We start from the raw sequence: 12,598 nt of genomic DNA, 5'->3' as shown, positions 1-12,598 counted from the left end.
TTAATGTGAAATTTTAAATAGGTAAAGAACATCGCACAATTATAATGCCAATATTAAAATAAATGTCCAACAGTAAGTACCCAATTTAACTACATAAATCTGATTTCCATTCAAACAAAATTGTTTCATACATATCTCACTATGCCTATTAAGCTAAATGATACAGCCTATCTGTAGCCTATTCTTTTAATCGGCTGGTTTGTTGTAGTTTGCAGTCGGGGGATTTATGTGTTGCTCCCTCCCAAACGTACATCCCAGTTTTGGCACAGTTGAAGCAAGATTGGTCGATTTAGACTGAAGTAGATAATAAAAATGGTACAATTAGATTTAGAGCTAGTTTTTTCCACGCCAATAAAGCTCTTTGAATTGAACTAAATTAAGATAAAGGTTGGAGGGGCAATATGTAGTTGAATAAATTCAAAGAACAGTAGTATGGACTTGGTCAAACAGCCATACAATAAACTATATCTTATCTAATACATTATCTTTATACATTTTAAACCATGTATTACCTTTTCTCACTAAATGATTAATGCTACGTTCTACATACGTGAAGAAGTTTGCTAATATGCAGTGTGTGTGTGTGTGTTTGTTACTAATGTGCAGTATGTGGGTGTGAGATTAAAGTCAGAATTCTGATTTTATTCTCAGAATTCTGACTTTAATCTCCGATTTCTGACTTTAATCTCAGATTTCTGACTTTAAACTCAGAACTCAAAAATATCACATATTGCTCTTATTCTTAATCCTCCGTAGGGTCCACTTGCTCTCAAACAGTGTTTTTATCACACACACAAACTAACTGCTTATATATTTGTTTTCACAAAAAAAAACTAAAGTCCCTCTTGAGCCCGCAGGGGCCACACATTGTGAAACAAACTACTAATATATGTCGGGAGTGTATCACATATCACTTTATCTCTTACGCCCACTGTCTACCCCTCTGTCTCTACACCTCACTCTCTACCCCAATTTTGTTGCACTATGTTGACCGTCCATTGAGGCCCTGTCCCTGATAACATTACAACTACCTACCCCTGGGCGAGGGCGCTGCCAAATCCTTACCTCACCAGAATGGCCAGAGCAGGCCCTGGCAATACTACTTACTTTCTGAAAAAACAACCACATTTTAGATTGCTTTAGTAAAACAGCAGGGGGCAGTACAACTTTGTCTATGTGCAGTGGATCGTGACTTCAGCAAATCCTGAAAAATAACATGCATCCACACAAGACAAATCTTTTAACAACACGTTTTATTTAATTCAATAAATAATTTACATTATAAACAATAGCCATGAGCCACTACTTTAGTTTTACATCTAAACATTTTGATCTTTATGGCCTCTTTTGACTATTTTCTTTTGAATGTGTAACTTTTGCCATATACAGTCTGACAGACTATTCACAATGAAGTTCAAACAGAACAAGAGCTAAATGAAATGGTCAACTTAAAGTGCTTTTAACTCAAAAACATGAACACCTCAAAAGACATTCCACCTTTCCATTTTTAAATAAGTGGCCTGCATTAGGTGTAGCTTATGTTCAACCTTTTGCATGTAATTGCAGACGAGCGATTAAACGTCTATTTTGTCATACTATTTAAAGTGAATAGTTGCGTATTACTTATCTTACCACTTAATATTTGTTTTGTAGTGTTCATGTTTTTGCAAAATCCCTTTTGAAACAAAACGTTCACATTATACAAAATGTTCATTTTAAAAGACACGACTGTAGTGATAAATTCAACACAACCATTAGAACACTCAAACTCAAACTTGATAACAATTCGCAAAACGTATATACACTGTCACATTACACACATAGAACCATTTACAATAAACGCACAATACAAACTACATCTATGAACGCAAGATTCAACATTACAATCAACTGGTTTGTGTTTGTTTTTTTGTGGGTGTTCTTTTTTTGTCAAACCGCACTAATCCACACAGAGAAAGCAGTAGTCACACCTGCTGTGTACTTCAGTGTAAGAATGCATTACCATCAATCCAACTGTACTCGCGAAAACGAGGACCAAGAACCTTACAGTTGCTGCCTAAAGCCAACCGCCATCTGCCAGCATCAAGTCAGCCGAAGCTATTGTGCCGGATGTGCAACACAGTCACGGTCAGTAACAGCTTGTTGGTCTATCTCCGACCACCATTTCATCAGAAGACAATCAACAATTAGTATGTGATTGGAGGTTATTGCCAATGCTTATTGTAATGCAACAATCTGAGCCCCAGATGAATGCCAGTAGCCAAACATACATTTTAAATCATTGAAGAGTGGAATTATTTTCATCTATCAAATGGCTGGTTTGAAAATGAGCAAGAGCCAATGATTAATGTCTAAATGATGGTGGACGCTTATAAATACAGCTTAGATGGCCTCTGCTGCAGACAAATGGCAGTTTGAAAGAGATATGCAATGTCAATGATGATCCAATAGATTATGAGGTGAAATAAAGTAACTTCTTGCGTCCATTGCACATTTATTTTCGGTGTTTTCTGTACATTTACCCAAGTACATTCATTATTACCTATGAATTGAAAAAAGCCTAAAATGCGTAACGTCATAAAGGGCTTCAAGAGTTGACTGGGTGGACGTGGCCATGGAAGCTGTGTCCATCCCCTTCCACTTGGCATATTGAGACCTCTCTTTGAACACAGACCCGGATATCTTTCTCTCTGCGTGCAATTGAAAGATAGATGAAATATATCTCCTAAAGGAGGTTTGTTCATGTCCAAAATTAATACATAACCAACACGGCATACACACATTAAACAAAACATAGTTAACCGATATCGGCAAATATCAATCCTAGGTTTCTCTCACACACACACACACGCGCACACACACGCACAGACAAACACACACACACACACACACACACACACACACACACACACGAACACTCACACAAACGCACACTTTATGTACCATTAATCACTGAAGCAGACCACTGGAGACACTGCTCTGGCATCCTGTCGGCCCAGCGCTTACTACAAAAAGCTCTGGCTTTGGGGAGCTGGAAACTCATCAAACAGAGAGCTGCTCCTGGCCATAGGTTAACAAAAGGCCTTCTCAGGTCTTTGAGCCGAGCAATACGAGCCCTGAGAGCTTCCCTGGCCGGGCACCAATCAGGGGATAAGCGGAGAAGGATCAACAAACTCCTCTTTCTGCAGAAGATCATCTGGTCCGGCTTCCCATGAGCAGGCACCCCCCCTAGCGAAGAGGCCAGGTTTAATCTCGGCTGGATATCCAGAACCCAGGGCTCCCCCTCACCCTCCACCACCTTTCAACAGATAGCAGTGCCGTTAACCATCTTAAAAAGCGAGTGATGATGAGGAGCACGGAGCTGAGGGCGGCACCACAATAATCCAAGACAGAAAACATCTTATGAGGACGACATGTAACTCGGGGATGAGTGCTGAAGCTGGCTAGTCACCAGTCAAACAACCGGAGCTCACACCGCAGCTCATCTACAATACAGTGACGGTACTCCTTTAAACCCGCCGGCAGAGCCGACGCGGGCGGCGGGAGGGCGGGGGACTAGAGCTGGGCCGAGCAGCACTCCGTCCACAGATAGACGGTCAGACAGTGGACCAGGACGAGCTGCAGCCAATGCAACCCCGCCGGGGCAGCGTTCCCCACAAAGGGGTCCTTCTCAAACAGGTGGTATCTCTTGCTGTTGGAGTGGAGCATCTTGACGTCCTCGAAGGCGTAGTAAGCCGCCATGGTGAAGTTGATGTCGCCCGATGAGAGCAGGTCGAACAAGCAGGACTGGAAGTAGACGTCCTCCACCGGGAGGCGCTCTTTGCACCGGGCCCGGGCCGCCTGGTAGGTGAAGCCGTGCGGCGCGGTGCCGCTGCGGACCCGGGCTTTGCCCTGGGTCTCGGTGGCGCGGGCCCTGAACGTCCTGAAGTCTATGAGCTGGTTGGCGGGGCAGCCGTGCAGACAGAGGTACAGGTCCTGGTCGTCGCCCTCCTCCACAGAGTGCACCACCTCCTCCGGCATGCGCACGGCGAAAGTCAGGTAGCGGCCCACCTGCCGCACCACGATGGTGGTGCCGATGTAGCGCGCCTGGATCTCCACGTGCTGCCCCGGGACCCGCTCAACCACCCGCAGCGTGTTGGCGCCGTGGCGGTCGCCGCCGTTCTTGGAGCCGTCGGCGAAGGCGGCGGGCAGCTCGTCCGTCTCGGCCTTGTACATCTTCTGGTCCACGCACTCCTGGAAGTTCTTGAAGATGATGGTCAGCTACAGGGGAGGAGGGCGGAGGAAGCACAGGCATGGGTGGAAGTCAGGAGGATATAAAAGGGCCCTGTGAAACGGTCTAAAGTTGAGCTAGCTATTTACAATTGCGGCTGGGTTTTGACTCGTCTCCAGCACAAGATATGAATTATGTCATCTAGAGCGGAAAAAGCGATGAAACATAGCAGCAATAGATCCCCGCGCACCACCAGAGTCAAACCCTTGGACGGAAAGCAGCAAAGTCTGTCTTCCAGGAAAAACTTCCTCCTCATAAGGGCTTTTCACTATTCCTAGAAATGTCAACGGTTATCGTTTCTGGAGCCAAACGCCAAAGAACACACGTTTGGAATACCATTGGTAATCAATGAATAGCAAAGAATAGACATATTCAAGAAAGAATGCAAACCTCTCTCATCGAGTGATCTAGATAAGATGCCTGGAGGCTATAGTGGCTTCCCTTACACACGAGTTAGGGACCTCTTTGTACTGTTGCATTGAGAACATGTTTGCGCTAACTACCCCACCACCCCACTCAAGTGTCACGTTTCAGCCCTGGCTCAACATGGGGGAGGCCAAGGTAAACGCCCGCAAAAAACATGAATCTCAGCCATGTTAAATCAGGCCTCAGTTCGCAGACACAAAGACGATCCATTCATAGCGCTGAGAAACCTGCTTGTGAACCCCAGAACTCGGCTCCAGGGAGTGGCGCCGGGCCAGGTCAGGGGGAAAGTACTCTTCTGCTAATTAAAATGGACTGGTCACTGCCTCTATGTGCCTGGCTTTCTACCTGCACACCCATCCACTTGTGCCGCTGTCAGAGTGGCGATGCAGGACGGCTGCCCGCTGAGGAGGGCCCACAGAGCAGCAGAATGCCTTTTCTATTCAACCACCCAGCAGCGCCCGCTGCACAAGCCTCTTTATTCACCTGACAGACACCGCTGTCAGTGGGATGTTGGATAATATATATACACTAATCTAGATCAATTTCATAGAAACCAATGTGGTTTGGGAAAGCCACAGTCTAAGTGATGGTTGGGGTACACGTCAAAGTTTTAGATTTACTGTGTAAGGAGTGGTAACAACTCTGATAGTACACACATTACAGAAGAAAGCCTTGTTTGCACAGGTGCCATTATATGCTGCCTTTTTCCTAAACAAAGACCGTGCAAAGTGGTCTCATTTAGTTCCAAGAATAACAAACCATAAATATCATTACTTGGATCAGGCACAATATTTTGAATGCCAAATAGGGCCTTCATTAAGACCTTGATTATAGTTAATTATAGCTTACTTTCTCCAACATGTGATTACGGACCAAGTCCTTTCATATAAAACTGAACTTGCAATGTTACAATATGGTCAAAACAACTAAACATTAGCAAAGCCTCCAAAACCATCTTATTACAATTTGTCCACCAGGTTACTGTGGACCACTGTGGACCGGTTGCACGCTCATTGTTTAGTCCACATTCCTCTACGTCTTTATGGTCAGAGGTTTTACTTTGCTATTTCCCACAAAGTCAATTGTAATGGACCATAAAATAAACTTCTTATACTTCATAAATAAATATCAATTGATACACGTTCCTGCGTGGCTAGGAATGCCCTGAATGATTTGGAATTCGACCAAAACAAAAGCGCTCTCACACAACTAATGCATATCTGCTGTAACAGCACAACCATATCATTTACAAAGCCTTTCTTAAGATCAATGCTGTTTTCTGGTACAGCGCCTGTTTCTAGTATGGAACCAATCCAAACACGAACCCCTTTCAACTTCGCCAGGCTAATTCCTCCCTGTCTCACCATCCACACAACTGATCCACACAACATCTGAAAAAGTACAATGTTGGGCCAGCACGTTTAGCGGATGGTGACACAGCTCTGAAGCACGTATTCCTTCTGGGTCAACACAAAACAGCCCTGGCTCTATGGTGGGTGGAGATCAGGAGCCGGGGTCTAACAGAGCACGACGTCGGGGGCCCTCCTCCTACCTTGCTCGTGGCAGTGGCCAGGCTCCCGGGGACCACGGGCGAGTTGGTGACCTGCACCGACAGGAACTTGTTGTGGATGAGGGGCCAGGCGCCCTCCACCCGGCAGGTCTGGAACTCGTCGCCGAAGGTGCGCAGGTGGGGATCCCCGAAGAAGCCGCAGTGGGTGTAGTTGTGCTGCGGGGCGTGCCGGGGGACGCTGCGCTCGTAGTGGCACACCTCGGGCCCGTCGGAGCGCTCCTGGCTGTCCGGGGCCGGCGGCTTGGACGGCGGCGGTGGGGCGGACGTGTGGGCCCGGGGCGGCGCGGTGGGCCCCTCCTTGGAGCAGTTGTGCTGGCTCATGAGGTCCTCGATGCCGTGCTGCGCCGAGTGGTACGCCAGGTCGCCGCGGCAGGTGCGGGCCGTCCGCCGCACGCAGCCGTTGTACGCCCGCAGCGCCGTGCAGAACTCCTCCTCCCGGGCCGAGTTGGAGGTGGAGGCCCAGAAGTCCGAGTTGCACTTGAGGATCTTGCACTGCAGGCTGGCTGTGGGGGCGGGCGGGGGGGGGGACAGGAACCGTTAGAGACTAGAACCAGAGCCCCCGTACACTGGGCGAAGGAACGAGAACTAGAAACCGATTTTGTTCTATGAAGGAACAAGAACGGAAACAGAAACGGAAACATTTTTACCGTTGAGTTACAGAACCGTTCGTTAGAGTTGTCTGAAAACATTGTTATTGTCGTCGAATTCCACATTTCAGTCCATTTCAAACCAAACTTCAATCCAGAGTGTTATTTGGTTTCATAAAATACATGCATAATACACCAAATGTGTATACACAGGTGTAGAACAAGCAAGATTTTTTTTTTCACTTAAAAAAACGTGTTAACATGGATGCATGCATAGCTTTTTTGTGTGTGTGTGTGTGTGTGTGTGTGTGTGTGTGTGTGTGTGTGTGTGTGTGTGTGTGTGTGTGTGTGTGTGTGTGTGTGTGTGTGTGTGTGTGTGTGTGTGTGTGTGTGTGTGTGTGTGTGTCTTGCGATAGTAGTGAACACAAGATTAAAGAAAGACCTAAATGGAAAACAATGTTCAATGGTGTTACCGCTGTAGTGATTAAAGATACACTATGTAATGCTAGGGGTTCCTCAACCAAAACAATAACAAAAGAGGTAGCTGGATGACGTTGTCTAATAGCGTGATCATCTGAGTTTTGGTCTACACCACCATTGCCGCACCACAGTTATACTAAAAAAGAACATTATGAGCATGTTGACCATAAACGGATAAGCTTATAATGGCTTAGCCACTCGCTGTAGTGGCACATCATGATAAGCTCGATGGATATTGAAGTATATAAAATCAATACATAAGGTCTCTGCTGGATTGTATAAATGTATATGAAATAAGTATGACAGAGATGTTTGAGTAAATTGAATAAGTGAATACATATAATAAGCCCTATACCTTTGGACTAGGTGGGATTCAATGATACATAGGACTGGAATGAACCGGATCCAAGTGCTAGGAAGACTGCCACATGGAGGCAAACATTTTTTTAGAGAACAGAGAGAATGGTTCAGAAGACACCCATTTGCCCAGTGATTAGGACTAATGAACACATACATTTATGAGGTGCAGAGCATAATTTAACACATAAAAGCAGATAGCCGGTAATTTAAACAGCAACTCAACAAGAACCAAAGCAATTGGTCCAACACCTAGGCATTATAGGGCCCAGGGCCCAGATATGGTCATAAATACACTATCAAACACAACACAACACAAACCTAGTGTTCCCACACTACTGATAGGTGAAAGGAATTCAGTTGGACAGGATTGTGTACGTAACCATTATCAAAAGATTAGGTCTACCTAATGGCTTTTTAACAGGTAGTTCTTATCTCCTGGAATACCTTCCTGAAACTCCATAGCCTGCAGACGTTGCGATTGTCCAAGGTATGCCAGATTGCAAGATTTTCTTCCACCTGATTAATAATGTTATGAAGGTGGAATTTAGGAAAAGGTCACTATAATAAGCTTGTTTACAGAACGATTGTGTGAGAGGTCATCTTGTATTCAATCCGTCAGCCACAAAACTAACGTTATAGGCACATTTACATTTAGGGTACTGTCCAAGAACATCAGTTGATTTTTTAATCCATATAGCACATCGTTATTTTAAAATAACGTTAGACTAAATATACCAGGCCTTCTGAGGCTTATTAGTAGAATAGTTAAAGCTATTAATGTCTACATTATCTGGTTAAACAAGAGAGTTGTGTCTGATATACAACTTGCTAAATGCAGACTTCTATACAATCTAGACTTATTACAGTGGTATTTGCTCATTAAAATTCAGATAAATATCCTCATAGCGAGACATGGGCACAAACTCACAACCGCAACACACACTCCGTTTCAAGTGAGAGGACTCGAATCTCGACCTCCACTCTGAGACTCACCGACGGGGAACAGGGAGAGGATCGTGATGAGGATGTTGCACACTTCAAGCGCCGACAGCCTTGCTCTCTTCCCCATAACCATCCATCCAGCTCGGGGTCGGACTTCACTCCTCTCCCTGGTCAGACAGAGACGAATGAAGAACACACAAAGTTAAAGCGAGGTTGTTAACTTAGCTTCTTCTGGCGAAAAATCGCACCAGTCCAGTGGTTGGTTTGGTATGCGCCGCTTTACGCAGGGCATGGCCTCAGTACCTTTAATTAAATATCGCGATGTTTGCCCACTTTAAAAGTCGTTTTGTGTCCTTCAATCGAATTCGAGTCCTTTGAACGACGACGACCAACCGGGAATCGATGGTCCTTCAGAAGGTGATGTGTGTGTAGCCCTGTGCCCCTCCGCGGCCGGGAACCAATCACAGAGCGTCGTTCTAGACTTAAAACCCCCTTCTCAGTTTCAAATTACATCTCGACGTGCAGGCTTTTCTTCGACCCAGCGAGGACTAGTCGGGAGCCACACAACAAGGTGTTTACCCTCAGTGCCAGATGTAAGCAGCATCCCATGTCACGCTGTAATAACCGTGCAATTTGCGGTGCAAATCCCTGATAATAGACCAGAGACTTTCTCCTCACGCGTCATTAAACCGCAGCAGCATACACGCTTTACAAAATAGGGCTGTGTATAACTTTCATCATAATCATCATCATGATAATAATAACAATAATAATAATAATAATAATAATAATGATAATAAATCACAACTGAGCGCCCGTTCAGATATCTTGACATAGCCAAAGTAGTCCGAGGTAGTCAACTAATCATCCATCCACATAGTTAAATCAGCTCATCACATAGGCCTACTGTAGATAAAGACCTAAATAATGCAATAATAATGTAGAATTATTGATTATTGTTTCAGATTTAACTCATATGTTTTCCACATAGATCCCTACGTAGATATTCCCGACACCATGTCAGTCAACACTTGCTATAGGTTGGTTGGTTAGGTCCATAGTAAGCTTAATGCTTTCATTTGTATTCAAATAGGCCAATTAAAAAAATGAAGGTATGAGGTAGCAGAGTTAAGGTCCATTCATCTTGGAAGTTATGGATTATTCTAAAGAGAGACCAGAACGATGCGGGGAAGCCAGCGTTATTCAAGAGCTATAGCCTAAATAATGTATAAACGAAGACAAATCAAACATTTCCTCATAAAATGATTCCATCGAATGCATGGGGTCCGTTGCCCTTAGCGAGCATGTGGTAGAATTAGTGGGGGCAGAGCTTCAGGCCTGGTCTATAGGAGTGACTGGAAACAGGCCAAGTGGCCAGCCTGTGTCACCTGTTGCGCCCGTCATGTGTCAGGTCGGCCACATTCAAATGAACATTGACATGCTTCAATTCTGAGTTAAGGGACCTTATATTTTAATAAACTCACACACAAACTGTTTAAAACAGCCCAAATATTGCAGCCTATTTTATAAAGTCGAATAACAATGTTGTTTGAAAACAACACCCAGCTTTAAATGATGGCCCAATATGGGAAAGTGTTGCGGTTTTCCTGATTTCCTAATCGATAATTCATCAAGAGCTTCAGTTATCGATGCTGGCAACGAGGATAATAAAGATGCAACACATCTTATAAATATTTTGTATGCAGATGTATTTGAACTCGGCCTTTTATACACACGTCTTGACACATGCAAGAGGGCATATGACTTTCCAGGTCTATAGCTTCTATCGTGTAGCCTTATCCAAACATGACAAACTCGGATTTATTATGGGACCCTCGCATATTATCCTCATTTCCAACAGATGGCGCCTGATATAAACCTCCTACAATCTCAGCCGCGAGCGCACAGCACATGGCATTAAGCAGCCCGAACACCCGGGATTTAGATTTGAATGAGTCTACTAAAGCTGTCATGTGTGCACTATATGCGGACAAGTGTGTGTATACCTAATGGAGGCTGGTATGCGATCAGTCTCCGTGGTGGATCAGCCTGACAGACCCGCTTGAGGTTCAGTCTCTCACTGCATGAACTCTCATTTCAAACTAAAATAGGCCAAACGTTTACGCACACGCGTCTTTTTTCCCATTTGCATTCCAAATACCAACTTAAATAACTTATAGGCCTACGTAAATGACACGTTACCAAACAGCCTTTTAATGTTTCACTTTGAAGCACAGCCATGGCTCCTCTCAAGGAGAACCACATATACCAGATCAGATCAGGGGCATGGATCGATCCAAGAAGATTTGGGTTATTATTGATATCAAGCATTTAATTCTGATGGCATACATGAGATGTAGTCCATTTCAAAAGCTGCAATTGTAAAAATCAAATTTTCGCAAAGAAAGCATATGTGTGGTTTTTAAAACCACCAAAGCATTGTCTATTGGATAAAAAGGAATGAAGAGACGAACCTTTGCGGCTGCATGGGCTCCTCGGACCAGAACTGTCTTCCCAAACACTCGCGAATCACAGCAAGCCACAGTAAACCGCTGTCATTCTTTTTCCGTAACGCAAAAAAAAATAATGAGTATACGGTGTACCCCACTGCAGGCGTCTAACATGCACTCCACTGATGTGCGTTCACATGTAGGCTACACTTCTGCACGGGGGGAGTCCTTGCAGCCATTAAACTACCCAAAATAAGTTGGACTCTACAGACTATCCGAGACGCAAACAGAACCAAACAGTGGTATTTCCTTACATCTGAGTTATCCACGCATTTCTATTCCTTTGTGAATCCTGGGGATGATCGAGGACGAGGAATATGTCCCTCAGGGCACGGAGCGAAACAGCCGAGGATCGCACTGGCCCTGTTCCTCGTATGGCTGTTGTGAAATGGTTAGCGAGAGTGTGAAAGAGACAATGATTGGCTCCGCATGACGCCGTCGAAATCACACATCTTCCTGCAGGACGAAGACAATATGTCAGAAAAAAACGCGCGTCGAATTAGACTGCAAGTAATTTTCATGCTTATTCTACCACTGCTGGAAAAAAATAAAAGAAATAATAGTCAAATTAGGAGACGTTTAAAGTTTTTTTTTGCGTTGGTTAATGTGATGGTATTTCCATCCTGGCTGAAAGGCGTCCCCTGAATCGGGCTGTTACAAAAAAAAGAGCGATCCATCACATTTCTGATTAGAAGGATGATCGGATAACCAATTTTAATGAGAGGGAGGGGCACACGACCCATCAGCCCTTCAGGTGCTGCACCTGTATTAGGATCAGCTGCAGGGAAATACCCCCTCAACCACGAGATCTACCCATATAGCCTAGCCCTTGGAACAACAGAAAACCTGCAACCAATTTATTGACCATTCAAACTGTTAATCCACAATATCAGGCAAAAAACCAAGTGAACATTCTGCCTCATGGGCTCATCAACTACCTTCAGAGACGCTGACATGTTGATAGCTTATCACCAGCACTGTTCGATTAATGGTCAATCGCAACAAGAAGGGGAAAAATAATGATATTTTATGCATATAAAAAATTAAAACAACACAATCCCAGCTGGCTACACCATTCACTATTGGTCATTAGTTGCAGAGTATCTGTGCGTTGATGTCACAGATTCCTCAGCGGGCCTGGCACCCTGGTGGGACAATCCTCAGAGGTGCCGGATGGGTGGGTGTGTTTGAGGGTGGGTGGGTGTTAGTGGCAGTAGGGGGTTTGTGTGTGTGTGTGTGTGTGTGTGTGTGTGTGTGTGTGTGTGTGTGTGTGTGTGTGTGTGTGTGTGTGTGTGTGTGTGTGTGTGGGGTGTGTATTTTTCTGCGTGTGTGTGCGTGCGTTTATGGGTGTGAGTGTGTGTGTGTGTGTGTGCGTGTGTGTGTGCGTGTATGTGTGCGTTTATGGGTGTGTGTGTGTGTGTGGGTGCCAGGGGGAACAGGGGGGGGTGCTTTT

The 12,598-nt window shown here is 44.8% G+C and overlaps 1 protein-coding gene across 4 annotated transcripts; it reads right to left on the bottom strand.

Annotated features, from left to right (window-relative positions):
* Positions 1-1,234: 1,234 nt before the first annotated feature.
* On the bottom strand, positions 1,235-11,673 carry rgma (repulsive guidance molecule BMP co-receptor a). Of its 4 annotated transcripts, XM_030366082.1 has the most exons (5): positions 11,400-11,671; positions 11,110-11,195; positions 8,687-8,802; positions 6,249-6,769; positions 1,235-4,260 (listed from the first exon to the last, which is right to left on the bottom strand). In XM_030366082.1, the coding sequence occupies exons 2-5, from the start codon at positions 11,121-11,123 to the stop codon at positions 3,556-3,558; spliced, it is 1,356 nt and encodes a 451-aa protein (XP_030221942.1). In that variant the 5' UTR covers positions 11,124-11,195; positions 11,400-11,671; the 3' UTR covers positions 1,235-3,555. The 4 variants fall into 4 exon arrangements, with proteins under 4 accessions (XP_030221942.1, XP_030221943.1, XP_030221941.1 ...); XM_030366083.1 differs by lacking the exon at positions 11,110-11,195 and having other exon boundaries at positions 11,400-11,673; XM_030366081.1 differs by having other exon boundaries at positions 11,110-11,671.
* Positions 11,674-12,598: the final 925 nt, after the last annotated feature.

This window comes from Gadus morhua, chromosome 9, assembly GCF_902167405.1.
Source record: "Gadus morhua chromosome 9, gadMor3.0, whole genome shotgun sequence".
In the NCBI taxonomy this organism is placed as follows: Eukaryota; Metazoa; Chordata; class Actinopteri; order Gadiformes; family Gadidae; genus Gadus; species Gadus morhua.
Note: the sequence above shows the minus strand (reverse complement) of the source record. Positions and strands in the feature narration are given on the sequence as shown.

Bases quoted from the DNA above. Each gene is read 5' to 3' on its own strand.
- rgma (XM_030366081.1), bottom strand. The intron at 6,770-8,686 runs GTGAGTCTCAGA...CCGCCCCCACAG, and splicing joins CCTCTCCCTGTTCCCCGTCG to CCAGCCTGCAGTGCAAGATC. The intron at 4,261-6,248 runs GTAGGAGGAGGG...CCTCCCCTGTAG, and splicing joins TGGCCACTGCCACGAGCAAG to CTGACCATCATCTTCAAGAA.